This window comes from Lithobates pipiens, unplaced genomic scaffold (assembly GCF_037356315.1).
Source record: "Lithobates pipiens isolate NorthernLeopardFrog02 unplaced genomic scaffold, aLitPip1_a1.2 Scaffold_86, whole genome shotgun sequence".
Classification (NCBI taxonomy): domain Eukaryota; kingdom Metazoa; phylum Chordata; class Amphibia; order Anura; family Ranidae; genus Lithobates; species Lithobates pipiens.
This window is the reverse complement of record NW_027507910.1, coordinates 122,071-148,818: the sequence shown is the minus strand read 5'-3', so window position 1 is coordinate 148,818 and position 26,748 is coordinate 122,071. Positions and strand designations below refer to the sequence as shown.

At 49.8% G+C, this 26,748-nt stretch overlaps 1 protein-coding gene across 4 annotated transcripts in view; it reads right to left on the bottom strand.

Moving 5' to 3' along the window:
• Positions 1–26,748, bottom strand: part of LOC143973611 (RNA/RNP complex-1-interacting phosphatase-like) — an 89,671-nt gene that overhangs the window by 55,839 nt on the left and 7,084 nt on the right. For all 4 annotated transcript variants that reach the window (XM_077474465.1, XM_077474467.1, XM_077474466.1 and 1 more), the window contains exon 3: positions 4,846–4,977. In XM_077474465.1, coding sequence (XP_077330591.1) covers positions 4,846–4,977 — 132 coding nt within the window. The remainder of the gene's footprint in view (positions 1–4,845; positions 4,978–26,748) is intronic.

Genomic DNA, 26,748 nt, shown 5'->3' with positions numbered 1-26,748 from the left:
ACACTATACCAATACTGGGCAGAGACGCCCCCGTTACACTATACCAATACTGGGCAGAGACGCCCCCGTTACACTATACCAATACTGGGCAGAGACGCGGCCGTTACACTATACCAATACTGGGCAGAGACGCGGCCGTTACACTATACCAATACTGGGCAGAGACGCCCCCGTTACACTATACCAATACTGGGCAGAGACGCCCCCGTTACACTATACCAATACTGGGCAGAGACGCCGCCGTTACACTATACCAATACTGGGCAGAGACGCCCCCGTTACACTATACCAATACTGGGCAGAGACGCCCCCGTTACACTATACCAATACTGGGCAGAGACGCCCCCGTTACACTATACCAATACTGGGCAGAGACGCCCCCGTTACACTATACCAATACTGGGCAGAGACGCCCCCGTTACACTATACCAATACTGGGCAGAGACGCCCCCGTTACACTATACCAATACTGGGCAGAGACGCCGCCGTTACACTATACCAATACTGGGCAGAGACGCCCCCGTTACACTATACCAATACTGGGCAGAGACGCCCCCGTTACACTATACCAATACTGGGCAGAGACGCCCCCGTTACACTATACCAATACTGGGCAGAGACGCCCCCGTTACACTATACCAATACTGGGCAGAGACGCCGCCGTTACACTATACCAATACTGGGCAGAGACGCCCCCGTTACACTATACCAATACTGGGCAGAGACGCCCCCGTTACACTATACCAATACTGGGCAGAGACGCCCCCGTTACACTATACCAATACTGGGCAGAGACGCCGCCGTTACACTATACCAATACTGGGCAGAGACGCGGCCGTTACACTATACCAATACTGGGCAGAGACGCGGCCGTTACACTATACCAATACTGGGCAGAGACGCGGCCGTTACACTATACCAATACTGGGCAGAGACACCGCCGTAACATATACCAATACTGGGCAGAGACGCCGCCGTTACACTCTACCAATACTGGGCAGAGACGCCGCCGTAACATATACCAATACTGGGCAGAGACGCCGCCGTTACACTCTACCAATAATGGGCAGAGACGCCCCCGTTACACTATACCAATACTGGGCAGAGACGCCCCCGTTACACTATACCAATACTGGGCAGAGACGCCCCCGTTACACTATACCAATACTGGGCAGAGACGCCCCCGTTACATATACCAATACTGGGCAGAGACGCCCCCAATACACTATACCAATACTGGGCAGAGACGCCCCTGTTACACTCTACCAATACTGGGCAGAGACGCCGCCGTTACACTATACCAATACTGGGCAGAGACACCCCCGTTACACTCTACCAATACTGGGCAGAGACGCCGCCGTTACACTATACCAATACTGGGCAGAGACGCCCCCGTTACACTATACCAATACTGGGCAGAGACGCCGCCGTAACATATACCAATACTGGGCAGAGACGCCCCCGTTACACTATACCAATACTGGGCAGAGACGCCGCCGTTACACTATACCAATACTGGGCAGAGACGCCCCCGTTACACTATACCAATACTGGGCAGAGACACCGCCGTTACACTATACCAACACTGGGCAGAGACGCCCCCGTTACACTATACCAATACTGGGCAGAGACACCGCCGTTACACTATACCAATACTGGGCAGAGACACCGCCGTTACACTATACCAATACTGGGCAGAGACGCCCCCGTTACACTATACCAATACTGGGCAGAGACACCGCCGTTACACTATACCAACACTGGGCAGAGACGCCCCCGTTACACTATACCAATACTGGGCAGAGACGCCGCCGTTACACTATACCAATACTGGGCAGAGACGCCCCCGTTACACTATACCAATACTGGGCAGAGACGCCGCCGTTACACTATACCAATACTGGGCAGAGACACCGCCGTTACACTATACCAATACTGGGCAGAGACGCCGCCGTTACACTATACCAATACTGGGCAGAGACACCGCCGTTACACTATACCAATACTGGGCAGAGACGCCGCCGTTACACTATACCAATACTGGGCAGAGACGCCCCCGTTACACTATACCAATACTGGGCAGAGACGCCCCCGTTACACTCTACCAATACTGGGCAGAGACGCCCCCGTTACACTATACCAATACTGGGCAGAGACGCCCCCGTTACACTATACCAATACTGGGCAGAGACGCCCCCGTTACACTATACCAATACTGGGCAGAGACGCCCCCGTTACACTATACCAATACTGGGCAGAGACGCCCCCGTTACACTATACCAATACTGGGCAGAGACGCCCCCGTTACACTATACCAATACTGGGCAGAGACGCCCCCGTTACACTATACCAATACTGGGCAGAGACGCCCCCGTTACACTATACCAATACTGGGCAGAGACGCCCCCGTTACACTATACCAATACTGGGCAGAGACACCCCCGTTACACTATACCAACACTGGGCAGAGACGCCCCCGTTACACTATACCAATACTGGGCAGAGACGCCGCCGTTACACTATACCAATACTGGGCAGAGACGCCCCCGTTACACTATACCAATACTGGGCAGAGACGCCGCCGTTACACTATACCAATACTGGGCAGAGACGCCCCCGTTACACTATACCAATACTGGGCAGAGACACCGCCGTAACATATACCAATACTGGGCAGAGACGCCCCCGTTACACTATACCAATACTGGGCAGAGACGCCCCCGTTACACTATACCAATACTGGGCAGAGACGCCCCCGTTACACTATACCAATACTGGGCAGAGACGCCCCCGTTACACTATACCAATACTGGGCAGAGACACCCCTGTTACACTATACCAACACTGGGCAGAGACACCCCCGTTACACTATACCAATACTGGGCAGAGACACCCCCGTTACACTATACCAATACTGGGCAGAGACGCCCCCGTTACACTATACCAATACTGGGCAGAGACGCCCCCGTTACACTATACCAATACTGGGCAGAGACGCCCCCGTTACACTATACCAATACTGGGCAGAGACGCGGCCGAAAGGAGGGTCTGTCACAAGGCCCCTGCTATGCCACACACAAGCCTGGCGCTGCCCATCACTGAATGTCAGGGCAGATTTTAAGCATTTTGGAGCAACTTCAGATTCCTAGCAGCTGGGCTAATAAGGCCAAATACAGCCTAGTGCACCCGCTGACACCGCGCGCGCTTCCCGGTCCACCGTCCGCGGCACAATAACGTGTCCAGGGGTATTCCTGGCCTGTAAGGAACGCTTTGTATCCCCCCTACTAATGTACCACAAGTGGGCATGTGAGGAGAGGCTGGCATCCTACTGTTGTCATAACCACAGCGTCTCTGATGTAAGGGGGAGCTCCGGCCGGAGGTTTTAGCAGAAGCTTCGGGGCGATTTGTATCCAGACCCCAGTCAGTATATACACATGGGGGGAGGGGCAATGCCTTCCGTTCCTCCTTCCCACTGACATCCACCGCAGTCAACTGGAGCCTCCCCTAGTGATGGAGGATGGAAGGACCTGCTCCTGCCGACTCTCAGCCTTCCCTCCTGGGTAATAACGCTGCCGCCATTTTCCCGAAGTCTGAAAAGGACGCGGGTGCATGTCGCAGTGTGTCAGCCGAGACCCCCCCCAGGGGCCCCAGGAATCAGCGGACACGCTCCACCTGGAAAGAACCGGCGGTCAGCGCCCCCGTCTGAACGGACGCCCGGGCAGGTAAGGGGGGAGGCGGACAAAGGGCCCCTGAAGTTCTGGGGACACCACTGTACTCTGGCTCCTTCAGCTCTCAGGGGGGGCTCTTCCAATTGCTGCCCCCCTGAGAAAAAGGTAGAGAGACCCCCCAGGAAGGACAAGAATATCCTACCAGACCCAGAGGCTTCCTAAGCGGGTGATCCGGCCCCCAGGGGAGACCTCCGGAGCCGGACCCACACCTCCGGACCCACACCTCCGCACCCAGACCCTCGGACCCAGACCCCCGCACCCCCGGACCGGACCCACACCTCCGGACCCACACCTCCGCACCCAGACCCTCGGACCCAGACCCCCGCACCCCCGGACCGGACCCACACCTCCGGACCCACACCTCCGCACCCAGACCCTCGGACCCAGACCCCCGCACCGGACCCACACCTCCGCACCCAGACCCTCGGACCCAGACCCCCGCACCCCCGGACCGGACCCACACCTCCGGACCCACACCTCCGGACCCACACCTCCGGACCCAGACCCTCGGACCCAGACCCCCGCACCCCCGGACCGGACCCACACCTCCGCACCCAGACCCTCGGACCCAGACCCCCGCACCCCCGGACCGGACCCACACCTCCGGACCCACACCTCCGCACCCAGACCCTCGGACCGGACCCACACCTCCGGACCCACACCTCCGCACCCAGACCCTCGGACCCAGACCCCCGCACCGGACCCACACCTCCGCACATTGGGGAAAATGGGCGGGGACTTAAAACAGCTGCTGATTGATTGTGTTTCCTGTGGGAGGAGCCTCTCATCTCAGGTGGGCCGTCCTGGAAGATGACTGGAGAAAACACCTTGTGATGTCATCAGAGAAATCCACCACAACTGTGTGATGTCACCATGGAGGAAAATGTCGGAGGTAGCTCTGCCACCAAAAATGAAGGCCAAAGGGGGTCCAACCCACTACTAGCAAGGGGGGTGAGTACACCTACCTACCCTCTGAGTCCAGGTGTTCTGTGGGTACACCTACCCACCCTCTGAGTCCAGGTGTTCTGTGGGTACACCTACCCACCCTCTGAGTCCAGGTGTTCTGTGGGTACACCTACCCACCCTCTGAGTCCAGGTGTTCTGTGGGTACACCTACCTGTGGAGTGTAGTAGCGCTTGGTACAGGTCAGATCCACAACAAGTCCCAGCTCCTCATTCTGCTTCTCTATCTCACTGATGAGGGAGGACGGGGAGAACCTCTGTAAAGGTGTCAGCTTGTTATCAAATACCTGGAAGGAGGAAAAGAAAATATACATTACAGGTTCAGGGGAAGGCAGCCTTCCAGGCAGAGTGTAATGGATAGATCAATGAAAGATTTAGATGGAAGGCGGCCTTCCAGGCAGAGTGTAATGGATAGATCAATGAAAGATTTAGATGGAAGGCGGCCTTCCAGGGAGAGCAATGGATGAGTCAATGAAAGATTCAGGTGGAAGGCAGCCTTCCAGGCAGAATGTAATTGATAGATCAATGAAAGATTCCGATGGAAAGCGGCCTTCCAAGCAGAGTGTAATGGGTGAGCCAATGAAAGATTCAGATGGAAGGCGGCCTTCCAGGCAGAGTGCAATGGGTGAGCCAATGAAAGATTCAGATGGAAGGCGGCCTTCCAGGCAGAGTGTAATGGGTGAGTCAATGAAAGATTCAGATGGAAGGCGGCCTTCCAGGCAGAGTGTAATGGGTGAGTCAATGAAAGATTCAGATGGAAGGCGGCCTTCCAGGCAGAGTGCAATGGATGAGTCAATGAAAGATTCAGATGGAAGGCGGCCTTCCAGGCAGAGTGTAATGGATGGGCCAATGAAAGATTCAGATGGAAGGCGGCCTTCCAGGCAGAGTGCAATGGATGAGTCAATGAAAGATTCAGATGGAAGGCGGCCTTCCAGGCAGAGTGTAATGGATGGGTCAATGAAAGATTCAGATGGAAGGCGGCCTTCCAGGCAGAGTGTAATGGATGGGTCAATGAAAGATTCAGATGGAAGGCGGCCTTCCAGGCAGAGTGTAATGGATGGGCCAATGAAAGATTCAGATGGAAGGCCGCCTTCCAAGCAGAGTGTAATGGATAAGTCAATGAAACATTCAGATGGAAGGCGGCCTTCCAGGCAGAGTGTAATGGATAGGCCAATGAAAGATTCAGATGGAAGGCGGCCTTCCAGGGAGAGTGTAATGGATGGGTCAATGAAAGATTCAGATGGAAGGCAGCCTTCCAGGCAGAGTGCAATGGATGGGCCAATGAAAGATTCAGATGGAAGGCAGCCTTCCAGAGTGTAATGTATGGGTCAATGAAAGATTCAGATGGAAGGCAGCCTTCCAGGCAGAGTGTAATGGATGGGTCAATGAAAGATTCAGATGGAAGGCGGCCTTCCAGGCAGAGTAATGGATGAGTCAATGAAAAAAATCAGATGGAAGGCAGCCTTCCAGGCAGAGTGTAATGGATAGGTGGGCGGCACAGTGGTGTAGTGGTTAGCACTCTCACCTAGCAGTAAGGAGGGTCGCTGGTTGGAATCCCAATTACGACACTACCTGCCTGGAGTTTGCATGTTCTCCCTGTGTGGGTTTCCTCCGGGTACTCCGGTTTCCTCCCACAAACCAAAGACATGCAGGTAGGTGAATTGGCGTCTGTCCAAAATTGGCCCCTAGTGTATGAATGGGGACCTTGGATTGTGGGCTCCTTATGGGTAGGGACCCATGTGAGTGTGTAAAGTACAGGGATAGGGACAATTGTAGACACTCAGGTTGAACTAGATGGACTGGTGTCTTTATTCAACCTTACTAACTATGACTATGAAACTATGGATAGATCAATGAAAGATTCAGATGGAAGGCGGCCTTCCAGGCACAGTGCAATGGATGGGCCAATGAAAGATTCAGATGGAAGGCGGCCTTCCAGGGAGAGTGTAATGGATGAGTCAATGAAAGATTCAGATGGAAGGTGGCCTTCCAGGCAGAGTGTAATGGATGAGTCAATGAAAGATTCAGATGGAAGGTGGCCTTCCAGGCAGAGTGTAATGGATGAGTCAATGAAAGATTCAGATGGAAGGTGGCCTTCCAGGCAGAGTGTAATGGATGAGTCAATGAAAGATTCAGATGGAAGGCAGCCTTCCAGGCAGAGTGTAATGGATGAGTCAATGAAAGATTCAGATGGAAGGCAGCCTTCCAGGCAGAGTGTAATGGATGGGTCAATGAAAGATTCAGATGGAAGGCAGCCTTCCAGGCAGAGTGCAATGGATGGGCCAATGAAAGATTCAGATGGAAGGCAGCCTTCCAGGGAGAGTGCAATGGATGGGCCAATGAAAGATTCAGATGGAAGGCGGCCTTCCAGAGTGTAATGGATGGGTCAATGAAAGATTCAGATGGAAGGCAGCCTTCCAGGGAGAGTGTAATGGATAAATCAATGAAAGATTCAGATGGAAGGTGGCCTTCCAGGCAGAGTGCAATGGATGAGTCAATGAAAGATTCAGATGGAAGGCAGCCTTCCAGGGAGAGTGTAATGGATAAATCAATGAAAGATTCAGATGGAAGGTGGCCTTCCAGGCAGAGTGTAAGGGTTGAGTCAATGAAAGATTCAGATGGAAGACAGCCTTCCAGGCAGAGTGTAATGGAAGAGTCAATGAAAGATTCAGATGGAAGGCAGCCTTCCAGGCAGAGTGTAATGGATGGGCCAATGAAAGATTCAGATGGAAGGCGGCCTTCCAGGGAGAGTGTAATGGATGAGTCAATGAAAGATTCAGATGGAAGGTGGCCTTCCAGGCAGAGTGTAATGGATGAGTCAATGAAAGATTCAGATGGAAGGTGGCCTTCCAGGCAGAGTGTAATGGATGAGTCAATGAAAGATTCAGATGGAAGGTGGCCTTCCAGGCAGAGTGTAAGGGTTGAGTCAATGAAAGATTCAGATGGAAGACAGCCTTCCAGGCAGAGTGTAATGGATGAGTCAATGAAAGATTCAGATGGAAGGCGGCCTTCCAGGCAGAGTGTAAGGGTTGAGTCAATGAAAGATTCAGATGGAAGGCAGCCTTCCAGGCAGAGTGTAATGGATGAGTCAATGAAAGATTCAGATGGAAGGCAGCCTTCCAGGCAGAGTGTAATGGATGGGTCAATGAAAGATTCAGATGGAAGGCAGCCTTCCAGGCAGAGTGTAATGGATGGGTCAATGAAAGATTCAGATGGAAGGCAGCCTTCCAGGCAGAGTGCAATGGATGGGCCAATGAAAGATTCAGATGGAAGGCAGCCTTCCAGGCAGAGTGCAATGGATGGGCCAATGAAAGATTCAGATGGAAGGCAGCCTTCCAGGAAGAGTGCAATGGATGGGCCAATGAAAGATTCAGATGGAAGGCGGCCTTCCAGAGTGTAATGGATGGGTCAATGAAAGATTCAGATGGAAGGCGGCCTTCCAGGCAGAGTGTAATGGATTGGCCAATGGAAGATTCAGATGGAAGGCGGCCTTCCAGGCAGAGTGTAATGGGTGAGTCAATGAAAGATTCAGATGGAAGGCAGCCTTCCAGGCAGAGTGTAATGGATGGGCCAAGGGAAGATTCAGATGGAAGGCGGCCTTCCAGGCAGAGTGTAATGGGTGAGTCAATGGAAGATTCAGATGGAAGGCAGCCTTCCAGGCAGAGTGTAATGGATGGGCCAATAAAAGATTCAGATGGAAGGCAGCCTTCCAGGCAGAGTGCAATGGATGGGCCAATGAAAGATTCAGATGGAAGGCAGCCTTCCAGGAAGAGTGCAATGGATGGGCCAATGAAAGATTCAGATGGAAGGCAGCCTTCCAGGCAGAGTGTAATGTATGGGTCAATGAAAGATTCAGATGGAAGGCGGCCTTCCAGGCAGAGTGTAATGGATTGGCCAATGGAAGATTCAGATGGAAGGCGGCCTTCCAGGCAGAGTGTAATGGATAAGTCAATGAAACATTCAGATGGAAGGCGGCCTTCCAGGCAGAGTGTAATGAATGAGTCAATGAAAGATTCAGATGGAAGGCAGCCTTCCAGGCAGAGTGTAATGGATGGGCCAAGGGAAGATTCAGATGGAAGGCGGCCTTCCAGGCAGAGTGTAATGGGTGAGTCAATGGAAGATTCAGATGGAAGGCAGCCTTCCAGGCAGAGTGCAATGGATGGGCCAATGGAAGATTCAGATGGAAGGCGGCCTTCCAGGCAGAGTGTAATGGGTGAGTCAATGAAAGATTCAGATGGAAGGCGGCCTTCCAGGCAGAGTGCAATGGATGGGCCAATGGAAGATTCAGATGGAAGGCGGCCTTCCAGGCAGAGTGTAATGGATGGGTCAATGAAAGATTCAGATGGAAGGCAGCCTTCCAGGCAGAGTGTAATGGATGAGTCAATGAAAGATTCAGATGGAAGGCGGCCTTCCAGGCAGAGTGCAATGGATAGATCAATGAAAGATTCAGATGGAAGGCAGCCTTCCAGGCAGAGTGCAATGGATAGATCAATGAAAGATTCAGATGGAAGGCAGCCTTCCAGGCAGAGTGCAATGGATAGATCAATGAAAGATTCAGATGGAAATCGGCCTTCCAGGCAGAGTGCAATGGATAGATCAATGAAAGATTCAGATGGAAGGCAGCCTTCCAGGCAGAGTGCAATGGATAGATCAATAAAAGATTCAGATGGAAGGCGGCCTTCCAGGCACAGTGCAATGGATGGGCCAATGAAAGATTCAGATGGAAGGCGGCCTTCCAGGGAGAGTGTAATGGATGAGTCAATGAAAGATTCAGATGGAAGGTGGCCTTCCAGGCAGAGTGTAATGGATGAGTCAATGAAAGATTCAGATGGAAGGTGGCCTTCCAGGCAGAGTGTAATGGATGAGTCAATGAAAGATTCAGATGGAAGGTGGCCTTCCAGGCAGAGTGTAATGGATGAGTCAATGAAAGATTCAGATGGAAGGCAGCCTTCCAGGCAGAGTGTAATGGATGGGTCAATGAAAGATTCAGATGGAAGGCAGCCTTCCAGGCAGAGTGCAATGGATGGGCCAATGAAAGATTCAGATGGAAGGCAGCCTTCCAGGAAGAGTGCAATGGATGAGTCAATGAAAGATTCAGATGGAAGGCGGCCTTCCAGGGAGAGTGCAATGGATGGGCCAATGAAAGATTCAGATGGAAGGCGGCCTTCCAGAGTGTAATGGATGGGTCAATGAAAGATTCAGATGGAAGGCAGCCTTCCAGGGAGAGTGTAATGGATAAATCAATGAAAGATTCAGATGGAAGGTGGCCTTCCAGGCAGAGTGTAAGGGTTGAGTCAATGAAAGATTCAGATGGAAGACAGCCTTCCAGGCAGAGTGTAATGGAAGAGTCAATGAAAGATTCAGATGGAAGGCAGCCTTCCAGGCAGAGTGTAATGGATGGGTCAAAGATTCAGATGGAAGGCGGCCTTCCAGGCAGAGTGTAATGGATGGGTCAATGAAAGATTCAGATGGAAGGCAGCCTTCCAGGCAGAGTGTAATGGATGAGTCAATGAAAGATTCAGATGGAAGGCGGCCTTCCAGGCAGAGTGCAATGGATAGATCAATGAAAGATTCAGATGGAAGGCAGCCTTCCAGGCAGAGTGCAATGGATAGATCAATGAAAGATTCAGATGGAAGGCAGCCTTCCAGGCAGAGTGCAATGGATAGATCAATGAAAGATTCAGATGGAAAGCGGCCTTCCAGGCAGAGTGCAATGGATAGATCAATGAAAGATTCAGATGGAAGGCAGCCTTCCAGGCAGAGTGCAATGGATAGATCAATAAAAGATTCAGATGGAAGGCGGCCTTCCAGGCACAGTGCAATGGATGGGCCAATGAAAGATTCAGATGGAAGGCGGCCTTCCAGGGAGAGTGTAATGGATGAGTCAATGAAAGATTCAGATGGAAGGTGGCCTTCCAGGCAGAGTGTAATGGATGAGTCAATGAAAGATTCAGATGGAAGGTGGCCTTCCAGGCAGAGTGTAATGGATGAGTCAATGAAAGATTCAGATGGAAGGCAGCCTTCCAGGCAGAGTGTAATGTATGAGTCAATGAAAGATTCAGATGGAAGGTGGCCTTCCAGGCAGAGTGTAATGGATGAGTCAATGAAAGATTCAGATGGAAGGCAGCCTTCCAGGCAGAGTGTAATGGATGAGTCAATGAAAGATTCAGATGGAAGGCAGCCTTCCAGGCAGAGTGTAATGGATGGGTCAATGAAAGATTCAGATGGAAGGCGGCCTTCCAGAGTGTAATGGATGGGTCAATGAAAGATTCAGATGGAAGGCAGCCTTCCAGGGAGAGTGTAATGGATAAATCAATGAAAGATTCAGATGGAAGACAGCCTTCCAGGCAGAGTGTAAGGGTTGAGTCAATGAAAGATTCAGATGGAAGACAGCCTTCCAGGCAGAGTGTAATGGAAGAGTCAATGAAAGATTCAGATGGAAGGCAGCCTTCCAGGCAGAGTGTAATGGATGGGTCAAAGATTCAGATGGAAGGCGGCCTTCCAGGCAGAGTGTAATGGATGGGTCAATGAAAGATTCAGATGGAAGGCAGCCTTCCAGGCAGAGTGTAATGGATGAGTCAATGAAAGATTCAGATGGAAGGCGGCCTTCCAGGCAGAGTGCAATGGATAGATCAATGAAAGATTCAGATGGAAGGCAGCCTTCCAGGCAGAGTGCAATGGATAGATCAATGAAAGATTCAGATGGAAATCGGCCTTCCAGGCAGAGTGCAATGGATAGATCAATGAAAGATTCAGATGGAAGGCAGCCTTCCAGGCAGAGTGCAATGGATAGATCAATAAAAGATTCAGATGGAAGGCGGCCTTCCAGGCACAGTGCAATGGATGGGCCAATGAAAGATTCAGATGGAAGGCGGCCTTCCAGGGAGAGTGTAATGGATGAGTCAATGAAAGATTCAGATGGAAGGTGGCCTTCCAGGCAGTGTAATGGATGAGTCAATGAAAGATTCAGATGGAAGGTGGCCTTCCCAGGCAGAGTGTAATGGATGAGTCAATGAAAGATTCAGATGGAAGGTGGCCTTCCAGGCAGAGTGTAATGGATGAGTCAATGAAAGATTCAGATGGAAGGCAGCCTTCCAGGCAGAGTGTAATGGATGGGTCAATGAAAGATTCAGATGGAAGGCAGCCTTCCAGGCAGAGTGCAATGGATGGGCCAATGAAAGATTCAGATGGAAGGCAGCCTTCCAGGAAGAGTGCAATGGATGAGTCAATGAAAGATTCAGATGGAAGGCGGCCTTCCAGGGAGAGTGCAATGGATGGGCCAATGAAAGATTCAGATGGAAGGCGGCCTTCCAGAGTGTAATGGATGGGTCAATGAAAGATTCAGATGGAAGGCAGCCTTCCAGGGAGAGTGTAATGGATAAATCAATGAAAGATTCAGATGGAAGGCAGCCTTCCAGGGAGAGTGTAATGGATAAATCAATGAAAGATTCAGATGGAAGGTGGCCTTCCAGGCAGAGTGTAAGGGTTGAGTCAATGAAAGATTCAGATGGAAGACAGCCTTCCAGGCAGAGTGTAATGGAAGAGTCAATGAAAGATTCAGATGGAAGGCAGCCTTCCAGGCAGAGTGTAATGGATGGGTCAAAGATTCAGATGGAAGGCGGCCTTCCAGGCAGAGTGTAATGGATGGGTCAATGAAAGATTCAGATGGAAGGCAGCCTTCCAGGCAGAGTGTAATGGATGAGTCAATGAAAGATTCAGATGGAAGGCGGCCTTCCAGGCAGAGTGCAATGGATAGATCAATGAAAGATTCAGATGGAAGGCAGCCTTCCAGGCAGAGTGCAATGGATAGATCAATGAAAGATTCAGATGGAAGGCAGCCTTCCAGGCAGAGTGCAATGGATAGATCAATGAAAGATTCAGATGGAAATCGGCCTTCCAGGCAGAGTGCAATGGATAGATCAATGAAAGATTCAGATGGAAGGCAGCCTTCCAGGCAGAGTGCAATGGATAGATCAATAAAAGATTCAGATGGAAGGCGGCCTTCCAGGCACAGTGCAATGGATGGGCCAATGAAAGATTCAGATGGAAGGCGGCCTTCCAGGGAGAGTGTAATTGATGAGTCAATGAAAGATTCAGATGGAAGGTGGCCTTCCAGGCAGAGTGTAATGGATGAGTCAATGAAAGATTCAGATGGAAGGTGGCCTTCCAGGCAGAGTGTAATGGATGAGTCAATGAAAGATTCAGATGGAAGGTGGCCTTCCAGGCAGAGTGTAAGGGTTGAGTCAATGAAAGATTCAGATGGAAGGCAGCCTTCCAGGCAGAGTGTAATGGATGAGTCAATGAAAGATTCAGATGGAAGGCAGCCTTCCAGGCAGAGTGTAATGGATGGGTCAATGAAAGATTCAGATGGAAGGCAGCCTTCCAGGCAGAGTGCAATGGATGGGCCAATGAAAGATTCAGATGGAAGGCAGCCTTCCAGGAAGAGTGCAATGGATGAGTCAATGAAAGAGTCAGATGGAAGGCGGCCTTCCAGGGAGAGTGCAATGGATGGGCCAATGAAAGATTCAGATGGAAGGCGGCCTTCCAGAGTGTAATGGATGGGTCAATGAAAGATTCAGATGGAAGTCAGCCTTCCAGGGAGAGTGTAATGGATAAATCAATGAAAGATTCAGATGGAAGGTGGCCTTCCAGGCAGAGTGTAAGGGTTGAGTCAATGAAAGATTCAGATGGAAGACAGCCTTCCAGGCAGAGTGTAATGGAAGAGTCAATGAAAGATTCAGATGGAAGGCAGCCTTCCAGGCAGAGTGTAATGGATGGGTCAAAGATTCAGATGGAAGGCGGCCTTCCAGGCAGAGTGTAATGGATGGGTCAATGAAAGATTCAGATGGAAGGCAGCCTTCCAGGCAGAGTGTAATGGATGAGTCAATGAAAGATTCAGATGGAAGGTGGCCTTCCAGGCAGAGTGCAATGGATAGATCAATGAAAGATTCAGATGGAAGGCAGCCTTCCAGGCAGAGTGCAATGGATAGATCAATGAAAGATTCAGATGGAAGGCAGCCTTCCAGGCAGAGTGCAATGGATAGATCAATGAAAGATTCAGATGGAAAGCGGCCTTCCAGGCAGAGTGCAATGGATAGATCAATGAAAGATTCAGATGGAAAGCGGCCTTCCAGGCAGAGTGCAATGGATAGATCAATGAAAGATTCAGATGGAAGGCAGCCTTCCAGGCAGAGTGCAATGGATAGATCAATAAAAGATTCAGATGGAAGGCGGCCTTCCAGGCACAGTGCAATGGATGGGCCAATGAAAGATTCAGATGGAAGGCGGCCTTCCAGGGAGAGTGTAATGGATGAGTCAATGAAAGATTCAGATGGAAGGTGGCCTTCCAGGCAGAGTGTAATGGATGAGTCAATGAAAGATTCAGATGGAAGGTGGCCTTCCAGGCAGAGTGTAATGGATGAGTCAATGAAAGATTCAGATGGAAGGTGGCCTTCCAGGCAGAGTGTAATGGATGAGTCAATGAAAGATTCAGATGGAAGGTGGCCTTCCAGGCAGAGTGTAATGGATGAGTCAATGAAAGATTCAGATGGAAGGTGGCCTTCCAGGCAGAGTGTAATGGAAGAGTCAATGAAAGATTCAGATGGAAGGCAGCCTTCCAGGCAGAGTGTAATGGATGGGTCAAAGATTCAGATGGAAGGCGGCCTTCCAGGCAGAGTGTAATGGATGGGTCAATGAAAGATTCAGATGGAAGGCAGCCTTCCAGGCAGAGTGTAATGGATGAGTCAATGAAAGATTCAGATGGAAGGCGGCCTTCCAGGCAGAGTGCAATGGATAGATCAATGAAAGATTCAGATGGAAGGCAGCCTTCCAGGCAGAGTGCAATGGATAGATCAATGAAAGATTCAGATGGAAGGCAGCCTTCCAGGCAGAGTGCAATGGATAGATCAATGAAAGATTCAGATGGAAAGCGGCCTTCCAGGCAGAGTGCAATGGATAGATCAATGAAAGATTCAGATGGAAGGCAGCCTTCCAGGCAGAGTGCAATGGATAGATCAATAAAAGATTCAGATGGAAGGCGGCCTTCCAGGCACAGTGCAATGGATGGGCCAATGAAAGATTCAGATGGAAGGCGGCCTTCCAGGGAGAGTGTAATGGATGAGTCAATGAAAGATTCAGATGGAAGGTGGCCTTCCAGGCAGAGTGTAATGGATGAGTCAATGAAAGATTCAGATGGAAGGTGGCCTTCCAGGCAGAGTGTAATGGATGAGTCAATGAAAGATTCAGATGGAAGGCAGCCTTCCAGGCAGAGTGTAATGTATGAGTCAATGAAAGATTCAGATGGAAGGTGGCCTTCCAGGCAGAGTGTAATGGATGAGTCAATGAAAGATTCAGATGGAAGGCAGCCTTCCAGGCAGAGTGTAATGGATGAGTCAATGAAAGATTCAGATGGAAGGCAGCCTTCCAGGCAGAGTGTAATGGATGGGTCAATGAAAGATTCAGATGGAAGGCAGCCTTCCAGGCAGAGTGCAATGGATGGGCCAATGAAAGATTCAGATGGAAGGCAGCCTTCCAGGAAGAGTGCAATGGATGAGTCAATGAAAGATTCAGATGGAAGGCGGCCTTCCAGGGAGAGTGCAATGGATGGGCCAATGAAAGATTCAGATGGAAGGCGGCCTTCCAGAGTGTAATGGATGGGTCAATGAAAGATTCAGATGGAAGGCAGCCTTCCAGGGAGAGTGTAATGGATAAATCAATGAAAGATTCAGATGGAAGGTGGCCTTCCAGGCAGAGTGTAAGGGTTGAGTCAATGAAAGATTCAGATGGAAGACAGCCTTCCAGGCAGAGTGTAATGGAAGAGTCAATGAAAGATTCAGATGGAATGCAGCCTTCCAGGCAGAGTGTAATGGATGGGTCAAAGATTCAGATGGAAGGCGGCCTTCCAGGCAGAGTGTAATGGATGGGTCAATGAAAGATTCAGATGGAAGGCAGCCTTCCAGGCAGAGTGTAATGGATGAGTCAATGAAAGATTCAGATGGAAGGCGGCCTTCCAGGCAGAGTGCAATGGATAGATCAATGAAAGATTCAGATGGAAGGCAGCCTTCCAGGCAGAGTGCAATGGATAGATCAATGAAAGATTCAGATGGAAGGCAGCCTTCCAGGCAGAGTGCAATGGATAGATCAATGAAAGATTCAGATGGAAATCGGCCTTCCAGGCAGAGTGCAATGGATAGATCAATGAAAGATTCAGATGGAAGGCAGCCTTCCAGGCAGAGTGCAATGGATAGATCAATAAAAGATTCAGATGGAAGGCGGCCTTCCAGGCACAGTGCAATGGATGGGCCAATGAAAGATTCAGATGGAAGGCGGCCTTCCAGGGAGAGTGTAATGGATGAGTCAATGAAAGATTCAGATGGAAGGTGGCCTTCCAGGCAGTGTAATGGATGAGTCAATGAAAGATTCAGATGGAAGGTGGCCTTCCCAGGCAGAGTGTAATGGATGAGTCAATGAAAGATTCAGATGGAAGGTGGCCTTCCAGGCAGAGTGTAATGGATGAGTCAATGAAAGATTCAGATGGAAGGTGGCCTTCCAGGCAGAGTGTAAGGGTTGAGTCAATGAAAGATTCAGATGGAAGGCAGCCTTCCAGGCAGAGTGTAATGGATGAGTCAATGAAAGATTCAGATGGAAGGCAGCCTTCCAGGCAGAGTGTAATGGATGGGTCAATGAAAGATTCAGATGGAAGGCAGCCTTCCAGGCAGAGTGCAATGGATGGGCCAATGAAAGATTCAGATGGAAGGCAGCCTTCCAGGAAGAGTGCAATGGATGAGTCAATGAAAGATTCAGATGGAAGGCGGCCTTCCAGGGAGAGTGCAATGGATGGGCCAATGAAAGATTCAGATGGAAGGCGGCCTTCCAGAGTGTAATGGATAAATCAATGAAAGATTCAGATGGAAGGTGGCCTTCCAGGCACAGTGTAAGGGTTGAGTCAATGAAAGATTCAGATGGAAGACAGCCTTCCAGGCAGAGTGTAATGGAAGAGTCAATGAAAGATTCAGATGGAAGGCAGCCTTCCAGGCAGAGTGTAATGGATGGGTCAAAGATTCAGATGGAAGGCGGCCTTCCAGGCAGAGTGTAATGGATGGGTCAATGAAAGATTCAGATGGAAGGCAGCCTTCCAGGCAGAGTGTAATGGATGAGTCAATGAAAGATTCAGATGGAAGGCGGCCTTCCAGGCAGAGTGCAATGGATAGATCAATGAAAGATTCAGATGGAAGGCAGCCTTCCAGGCAGAGTGCAATGGATAGATCAATGAAAGATTCAGATGGAAGGCAGCCTTCCAGGCAGAGTGCAATGGATAGATCAATGAAAGATTCAGATGGAAAGCGGCCTTCCAGGCAGAGTGCAATGGATAGATCAATGAAAGATTCAGATGGAAGGCAGCCTTCCAGGCAGAGTGCAATGGATAGATCAATAAAAGATTCAGATGGAAGGCGGCCTTCCAGGCACAGTGCAATGGATGGGCCAATGAAAGATTCAGATGGAAGGCGGCCTTCCAGGGAGAGTGTAATGGATGAGTCAATGAAAGATTCAGATGGAAGGTGGCCTTCCAGGCAGAGTGTAATGGATGAGTCAATGAAAGATTCAGATGGAAGGTGGCCTTCCAGGCAGAGTGTAATGGATGAGTCAATGAAAGATTCAGATGGAAGGTGGCCTTCCAGGCAGAGTGTAAGGGTTGAGTCAATGAAAGATTCAGATGGAAGGCAGCCTTCCAGGCAGAGTGTAATGGATGAGTCAATGAAAGATTCAGATGGAAGGCAGCCTTCCAGGCAGAGTGTAATGGATGGGTCAATGAAAGATTCAGATGGAAGGCAGCCTTCCAGGCAGAGTGTAATGGATGAGTCAATGAAAGATTCAGATGGAAGGCGGCCTTCCAGGCAGAGTGCAATGGATAGATCAATGAAAGATTCAGATGGAAGGCAGCCTTCCAGGCAGAGTGCAATGGATAGATCAATGAAAGATTCAGATGGAAGGCAGCCTTCCAGGCAGAGTGCAATGGATAGATCAATGAAAGATTCAGATGGAAAGCGGCCTTCCAGGCAGAGTGCAATGGATAGATCAATGAAAGATTCAGATGGAAGGCAGCCTTCCAGGCAGAGTGCAATGGATAGATCAATCAAAGATTCAGATGGAAAGCGGCCTTCCAGGCAGAGTGTAATGGATAGATCAATGAAAGATTCAGATGGAATGCAGCCTTCCAGGCAGAGTGTAATGGATAGATCAATAAAAGATTCAGATGGAAGGCGGCCTTCCAGGCACAGTGCAATGGATGGGCCAATGAAAGATTCAGATGGAAGGCGGCCTTCCAGGGAGAGTAATGGATGAGTCAATGAAAGATTCAGATGGAAGGTGGCCTTCCAGGCAGAGTGTAATGGATGAGTCAATGAAAGATTCAGATGGAAGGTGGCCTTCCAGGCAGAGTGTAATGGATGAGTCAATGAAAGATTCAGATGGAAGGTGGCCTTCCAGGCAGAGTGTAATGGATGAGTCAATGAAAGATTCAGATGGAAGGTGGCCTTCCAGGCAGAGTGTAATGGATGAGTCAATGAAAGATTCAGATGGAAGGCAGCCTTCCAGGCAGAGTGTAATGGATGGGTCAATGAAAGATTCAGATGGAAGGCAGCCTTCCAGGCAGAGTGCAATGGATGGGCCAATGAAAGATTCAGATGGAAGGCAGCCTTCCAGGAAGAGTGCAATGGATAGGCCAATGAAAGATTCAGATGGAAGGCGGCCTTCCAGGGAGAGTGCAATGGATGGGCCAATGAAAGATTCAGATGGAAGGCGGCCTTCCAGAGTGTAATGGATGGGTCAATGAAAGATTCAGATGGAAGGCAGCCTTCCAGGGAGAGTGTAATGGATAAATCAATGAAAGATTCAGATGGAAGGTGGCCTTCCAGGCAGAGTGTAATGGATAGATCAATGAAAGATTCAGATGGAAGGCAGCCTTCCAGGCAGAGTGTAATGGAAGAGTCAATGAAAGATTCAGATGGAAGGCAGCCTTCCAGGCAGAGTGTAATGGATGGGTCAAAGATTCAGATGGAAGGCGGCCTTCCAGGCAGAGTGTAATGGATGGGTCAATGAAAGATTCAGATGGAAGGCAGCCTTCCAGGCAGAGTGTAATGGATGAGTCAATGAAAGATTCAGATGGAAGGCGGCCTTCCAGGCAGAGTGCAATGGATAGATCAATGAAAGATTCAGATGGAAGGCAGCCTTCCAGGCAGAGTGCAATGGATAGATCAATCAAAGATTCAGATGGAAAGCGGCCTTCCAGGCAGAGTGTAATGGATAGATCAATGAAAGATTCAGATGGAAGGCAGCCTTCCAGGCAGAGTGTAATGGATGGGTCAATGAAAGATTCAGATGGAAGGCGGCCTTCCAGGCAGAGTGTAATGGATAGATCAATGAAAGATTCAGATGGAAAGCGGCCTTCCAGGCAGAGTGTAATGGATAGATCAATGAAAGATTCAGATGGAAGGCAGCCTTCCAGAGTGTAATGGATGGGTCAATGAAAGATTCAGATGGAAGGCAGCCTTCCAGGCAGAGTGCAATGGATGGGCCAATGAAAGATTCAGATGGAAGGCAGCCTTCCAGGAAGAGTGCAATGGATAGGCCAATGAAAGATTCAGATGGAAGGCGGCCTTCCAGGGAGAGTGCAATGGATGGGCCAATGAAAGATTCAGATGGAAGGCGGCCTTCCAGGGAGAGTGCAATGGATGAGTCAATGAAAGATTCAGATGGAAGGTGGCCTTCCAGGCAGAGTGTAATGGATGAGTCAATGAAAGATTCAGATGGAAGGTGGCCTTCCAGGCAGAGTGTAAGGGTTGAGTCAATGAAAGATTCAGATGGAAGGCAGCCTTCCAGGCAGAGTGTAAGGGTTGAGTCAATGAAAGATTCAGATGGAAGGCAGCCTTCCAGGCAGAGTGTAAGGGTTGAGTCAATGAAAGATTCAGATGGAAGGCAGCCTTCCAGGCAGAGTGTAATGGATGAGTCAATGAAAGATTCAGATGGAAGGCAGCCTTCCAGGCAGAGTGTAATGGATGGGTCAATGAAAGATTCAGATGGAAGGCAGCCTTCCAGGCAGAGTGCAATGGATGGGCCAATGAAAGATTCAGATGGAAGGCAGCCTTCCAGGAAGAGTGCAATGGATAGGCCAATGAAAGATTCAGATGGAAGGCGGCCTTCCAGGGAGAGTGCAATGGATGGGCCAATGAAAGATTCAGATGGAAGGCGGCCTTCCAGAGTGTAATGGATGGGTCAATGAAAGATTCAGATGGAAGGCAGCCTTCCAGGGAGAGTGTAATGGATAAATCAATGAAAGATTCAGATGGAAGGTGGCCTTCCAGGCAGAGTGTAATGGATAGATCAATGAAAGATTCAGATGGAAGGCAGCCTTCCAGGCAGAGTGTAATGGAAGAGTCAATGAAAGATTCAGATGGAAGGCAGCCTTCCAGGCAGAGTGTAATGGATGGGTCAAAGATTCAGATGGAAGGCGGCCTTCCAGGCAGAGTGTAATGGATGGGTCAATGAAAGATTCAGATGGAAGGCAGCCTTCCAGGCAGAGTGTAATGGATGAGTCAATGAAAGATTCAGATGGAAGGCGGCCTTCCAGGCAGAGTGCAATGGATAGATCAATGAAAGATTCAGATGGAAGGCAGCCTTCCAGGCAGAGTGCAATGGATAGATCAATCAAAGATTCAGATGGAAAGCGGCCTTCCAGGCAGAGTGTAATGGATAGATCAATGAAAGATTCAGATGGAAGGCAGCCTTCCAGGCAGAGTGTAATGGATGGGTCAATGAAAGATTCAGATGGAAAGCGGCCTTCCAGGCAGAGTGTAATGGATAGATCAATGAAAGATTCAGATGGAAGGCAGCCTTCCAGGCAGAGTGCAATGGATAGATCAATCAAAGATTCAGATGGAAAGCGGCCTTCCAGGCAGAGTGTAATGGATGGGCCAATGGAAGATTCAGATGGAAAGCGGCCTTCCAGGCAGAGTGCAATGGATAGATCAATGAAAGATTCAGATGGAAGGCAGCCTTCCAGGCAGAGTGCAATGGATGGGTCAATGAAAGATTCAGATGGAAGGCAGCCTTCCAGGCAGAGTGTAATGGATGAGTCAATGAAAGATTCAGATGGAAGGCAGCCTTCCAGGGAGAGTGCAATGGATGGGCCAATGAAAGATTCAGATGGAAGGCGGCCTTCCAGAGTGTAATGGATGGGTCAATGAAAGATTCAGATGGAAGGCAGCCTTCCAGGGAGAGTGTAATGGATAAATCAATGAAAGATTCAGATGGAAGGTGGCCTTCCAGGCAGAGTGTAAGGGTTGAGTCAATGAAAGATTCAGATGGAAGACAGCCTTCCAGGCAGAGTGTAATGGAAGAGTCAATGAAAGATTCAGATGGAAGGCAGCCTTCCAGGCAGAGTGTAATGGATGGGCCAATGAAAGATTCAGATGGAAGGCGGCCTTCCAGGGAGAGTGTAATGGATGAGTCAATGAAAGATTCAGATGGAAGGTGGCCTTCCAGGCAGAGTGTAATGGATGAGTCAATGAAAGATTCAGATGGAAGGTGGCCTTCCAGGCAGAGTGTAATGGATGAGTCAATGAAAGATTCAGATGGAAGGTGGCCTTCCAGGCAGAGTGTAATGGATGAGTCAATGAAAGATTCAGATGGAAGGTGGCCTTCCAGGCAGAGTGTAAGGGTTGAGTCAATGAAAGATTCAGATGGAAGACAGCCTTCCAGGCAGAGTGTAATGGATGAGTCAATGAAAGATTCAGATGGAAGGTGGCCTTCCAGGCAGAGTGTAAGGGTTGAGTCAATGAAAGATTCAGATGGAAGGCAGCCTTCCAGGCAGAGTGTAATGGATGAGTCAATGAAAGATTCAGATGGAAGGCAGCCTTCCAGGCAGAGTGTAATGGATGGGTCAATGAAAGATTCAGATGGAAGGCAGCCTTCCAGGCAGAGTGTAATGGATGGGTCAATGAAAGATTCAGATGGAAGGCGGCCTTCCAGGCAGAGTAATGGATGAGTCAATGAAAAAAATCAGATGGAAGGCAGCCTTCCAGGCAGAGTGTAATGGATAGGTGGGCGGCACAGTGGTGTAGTGGTTAGCACTCTCACCTAGCAGTAAGGAGGGTCGCTGGTTGGAATCCCAATTACGACACTACCTGCCTGGAGTTTGCATGTTCTCCCTGTGTGGGTTTCCTCCGGGTACTCCGGTTTCCTCCCACAAACCAAAGACATGCAGGTAGGTGAATTGGCGTCTGTCCAAAATTGGCCCCTAGTGTATGAATGGGGACCTTGGATTGTGGGCTCCTTATGGGTAGGGACCCATGTGAGTGTGTAAAGTACAGGGATAGGGACAATTGTAGACACTCAGGTTGAACTAGATGGACTGGTGTCTTTATTCAACCTTACTAACTATGACTATGAAACTATGGATAGATCAATGAAAGATTCAGATGGAAGGCGGCCTTCCAGGCACAGTGCAATGGATGGGCCAATGAAAGATTCAGATGGAAGGCGGCCTTCCAGGGAGAGTGTAATGGATGAGTCAATGAAAGATTCAGATGGAAGGTGGCCTTCCAGGCAGAGTGTAATGGATGAGTCAATGAAAGATTCAGATGGAAGGTGGCCTTCCAGGCAGAGTGTAATGGATGAGTCAATGAAAGATTCAGATGGAAGGTGGCCTTCCAGGCAGAGTGTAATGGATGAGTCAATGAAAGATTCAGATGGAAGGTGGCCTTCCAGGCAGAGTGTAAGGGTTGAGTCAATGAAAGATTCAGATGGAAGGCAGCCTTCCAGGCAGAGTGTAATGGATGAGTCAATGAAAGATTCAGATGGAAGGCAGCCTTCCAGGCAGAGTGTAATGGATGGGTCAATGAAAGATTCAGATGGAAGGCAGCCTTCCAGGCAGAGTGCAATGGATGGGCCAATGAAAGATTCAGATGGAAGGCAGCCTTCCAGGGAGAGTGCAATGGATGGGCCAATGAAAGATTCAGATGGAAGGCGGCCTTCCAGAGTGTAATGGATGGGTCAATGAAAGATTCAGATGGAAGGCAGCCTTCCAGGGAGAGTGTAATGGATAAATCAATGAAAGATTCAGATGGAAGGTGGCCTTCCAGGCAGAGTGTAAGGGTTGAGTCAATGAAAGATTCAGATGGAAGACAGCCTTCCAGGCAGAGTGTAATGGAAGAGTCAATGAAAGATTCAGATGGAAGGCAGCCTTCCAGGCAGAGTGTAATGGATGGGCCAATGAAAGATTCAGATGGAAGGCGGCCTTCCAGGGAGAGTGTAATGGATGAGTCAATGAAAGATTCAGATGGAAGGTGGCCTTCCAGGCAGAGTGTAATGGATGAGTCAATGAAAGATTCAGATGGAAGGTGGCCTTCCAGGCAGAGTGTAATGGATGAGTCAATGAAAGATTCAGATGGAAGGTGGCCTTCCAGGCAGAGTGTAATGGATGAGTCAATGAAAGATTCAGATGGAAGGTGGCCTTCCAGGCAGAGTGTAAGGGTTGAGTCAATGAAAGATTCAGATGGAAGACAGCCTTCCAGGCAGAGTGTAATGGATGAGTCAATGAAAGATTCAGATGGAAGGTGGCCTTCCAGGCAGAGTGTAAGGGTTGAGTCAATGAAAGATTCAGATGGAAGGCAGCCTTCCAGGCAGAGTGTAATGGATGAGTCAATGAAAGATTCAGATGGAAGGCAGCCTTCCAGGCAGAGTGTAATGGATGGGTCAATGAAAGATTCAGATGGAAGGCAGCCTTCCAGGCAGAGTGCAATGGATGGGCCAATGAAAGATTCAGATGGAAGGCAGCCTTCCAGGCAGAGTGCAATGGATGGGCCAATGAAAGATTCAGATGGAAGGCAGCCTTCCAGGCAGAGTGCAATGGATGGGCCAATGAAAGATTCAGATGGAAGGCAGCCTTCCAGGCAGAGTGCAATGGATGGGCCAATGAAAGATTCAGATGGAAGGCAGCCTTCCAGGAAGAGTGCAATGGATGGGCCAATGAAAGATTCAGATGGAAGGCGGCCTTCCAGAGTGTAATGGATGGGTCAATGAAAGATTCAGATGGAAGGCGGCCTTCCAGGCAGAGTGTAATGGATTGGCCAATGGAAGATTCAGATGGAAGGCGGCCTTCCAGGCAGAGTGTAATGGGTGAGTCAATGAAAGATTCAGATGGAAGGCGGCCTTCCAGGCAGAGTGTAATGAATGAGTCAATGAAAGATTCAGATGGAAGGCAGCCTTCCAGGCAGAGTGTAATGGATGGGCCAAGGGAAGATTCAGATGGAAGGCGGCCTTCCAGGCAGAGTGTAATGGGTGAGTCAATGGAAGATTCAGATGGAAGGCAGCCTTCCAGGCAGAGTGTAATGGATGGGCCAATAAAAGATTCAGATGGAAGGCAGCCTTTCAGGCAGAGTGCAATGGATGGGCCAATGAAAGATTCAGATGGAAGGCGGCCTTCCAGGCAGAGTGTAATGGATAAGTCAATGAAACATTCAGATGGAAGGCGGCCTTCCAGGCAGAGTGTAATGAATGAGTCAATGAAAGATTCAGATGGAAGGCAGCCTTCCAGGCAGAGTGTAATGGATGGGCCAAGGGAAGATTCAGATGGAAGGCGGCCTTCCAGGCAGAGTGTAATGGATAAGTCAATGAAACATTCAGATGGAAGGCGGCCTTCCAGGCAGAGTGTAATGGGTGAGTCAATGAAAGATTCAGATGGAAGGCGGCCTTCCAGGCAGAGTGTAATGGGTGAGTCAATGAAAGATTCAGATGGAAGGCGGCCTTCCAGGCAGAGTGTAATGGATTGGCCAATGAAACAGATGGAAGGCGGCCTTCCAGGCAGAGTGTAATGGATGAGTCAATGGAAGATTCAGATGGAAGGCAGCCTTCCAGGCAGAGTGTAATGGATAGATCAATGAAAGATTCAGATGGAAGGCGGCCTTCCAGGCAGAGTGTAATGGATTGGCCAATGGAAGATTCAGATGGAAGGCGGCCTTCCAGGCAGAGTGTAATGGATGGGTCAATGGAAGATTCAGATGGAAGGCGGCCTTCCAGGCAGAGTGTAATGGATTGGCCAATGGAAGATTCAGATGGAAGGCAGCCTTCCAGGCAGAGTGTAATGGGTGAGTCAATGAAAGATTCAGATGGAAGGCGGCCTTCCAGGCAGAGTGTAATGAATGAGTCAATGAAAGATTCAGATGGAAGGCAGCCTTCCAGGCAGAGTGTAATGGATGGGCCAAGGGAAGATTCAGATGGAAGGCGGCCTTCCAGGCAGAGTGTAATGGGTGAGTCAATGGAAGATTCAGATGGAAGGCAGCCTTCCAGGCAGAGTGTAATGGATGGGCCAATGAAAGATTCAGATGGAAGGCAGCCTTCCAGGCAGAGTGCAATGGATGGGCCAATGAAAGATTCAGATGGAAGGCAGCCTTCCAGGAAGAGTGCAATGGATGGGCCAATGAAAGATTCAGATGGAAGGCGGCCTTCCAGGCAGAGTGTAATGTATGGGTCAATGAAAGATTCAGATGGAAGGCGGCCTTCAAGGCAGAGTGTAATGGATTGGCCAATGGAAGATTCAGATGGAAGGCGGCCTTCCAGGCAGAGTGTAATGGATAAGTCAATGAAACATTCAGATGGAAGGCGGCCTTCCAGGCAGAGTGTAATGAATGAGTCAATGAAAGATTCAGATGGAAGGCAGCCTTCCAGGCAGAGTGTAATGGATGGGCCAAGAGAAGATTCAGATGGAAGGCGGCCTTCCAGGCAGAGTGTAATGGGTGAGTCAATGGAAGATTCAGATGGAAGGCAGCCTTCCAGGCAGAGTGCAATGGATGGGCCAATGGAAGATTCAGATGGAAGGCGGCCTTCCAGGCAGAGTGTAATGGGTGAGTCAATGAAAGATTCAGATGGAAGGCGGCCTTCCAGGCAGAGTGTAATGGATTGGCCAATGAAACAGATGGAAGGCGGCCTTCCAAGCAGAGTGTAATGGATGAGTCAATGGAAGATTCAGATGGAAGGCAGCCTTCCAGGCAGAGTGTAATGGATAGATCAATGAAAGATTCAGATGGAAGGCGGCCTTCCAGGCAGAGTGTAATGGATTGGCCAATGGAAGATTCAGATGGAAGGCGGCCTTCCAGGCAGAGTGTAATGGATGGGTCAATGGAAGATTCAGATGGAAGGCGGCCTTCCAGGCAGAGTGTAATGGATTGGCCAATGGAAGATTCAGATGGAAGGCGGCCTTCCAGGCAGAGTGTAATGGGTGAGTCAATGAAAGATTCAGATGGAAGGCGGCCTTCCAGGCAGAGTGTAATGAATGAGTCAATGAAAGATTCAGATGGAAGGCAGCCTTCCAGGCAGAGTGTAATGGATGGGCCAAGGGAAGATTCAGATGGAAGGCGGCCTTCCAGGCAGAGTGTAATGGGTGAGTCAATGGAAGATTCAGATGGAAGGCAGCCTTCCAGGCAGAGTGTAATGGATGGGCCAATGAAAGATTCAGATGGAAGGCAGCCTTCCAGGCAGAGTGCAATGGATGGGCCAATGAAAGATTCAGATGGAAGGCAGCCTTCCAGGAAGAGTGCAATGGATGGGCCAATGAAAGATTCAGATGGAAGGCGGCCTTCCAGGCAGAGTGTAATGTATGGGTCAATGAAAGATTCAGATGGAAGGCGGCCTTCCAGGCAGAGTGTAATGGATTGGCCAATGGAAGATTCAGATGGAAGGCGGCCTTCCAGGCAGAGTGTAATGGATAAGTCAATGAAACATTCAGATGGAAGGCGGCCTTCCAGGCAGAGTGTAATGAATGAGTCAATGAAAGATTCAGATGGAAGGCAGCCTTCCAGGCAGAGTGTAATGGATGGGCCAAGGGAAGATTCAGATGGAAGGCGGCCTTCCAGGCAGAGTGTAATGGGTGAGTCAATGGAAGATTCAGATGGAAGGCAGCCTTCCAGGCAGAGTGCAATGGATGGGCCAATGGAAGATTCAGATGGAAGGCGGCCTTCCAGGCAGAGTGTAATGGGTGAGTCAATGAAAGATTCAGATGGAAGGCG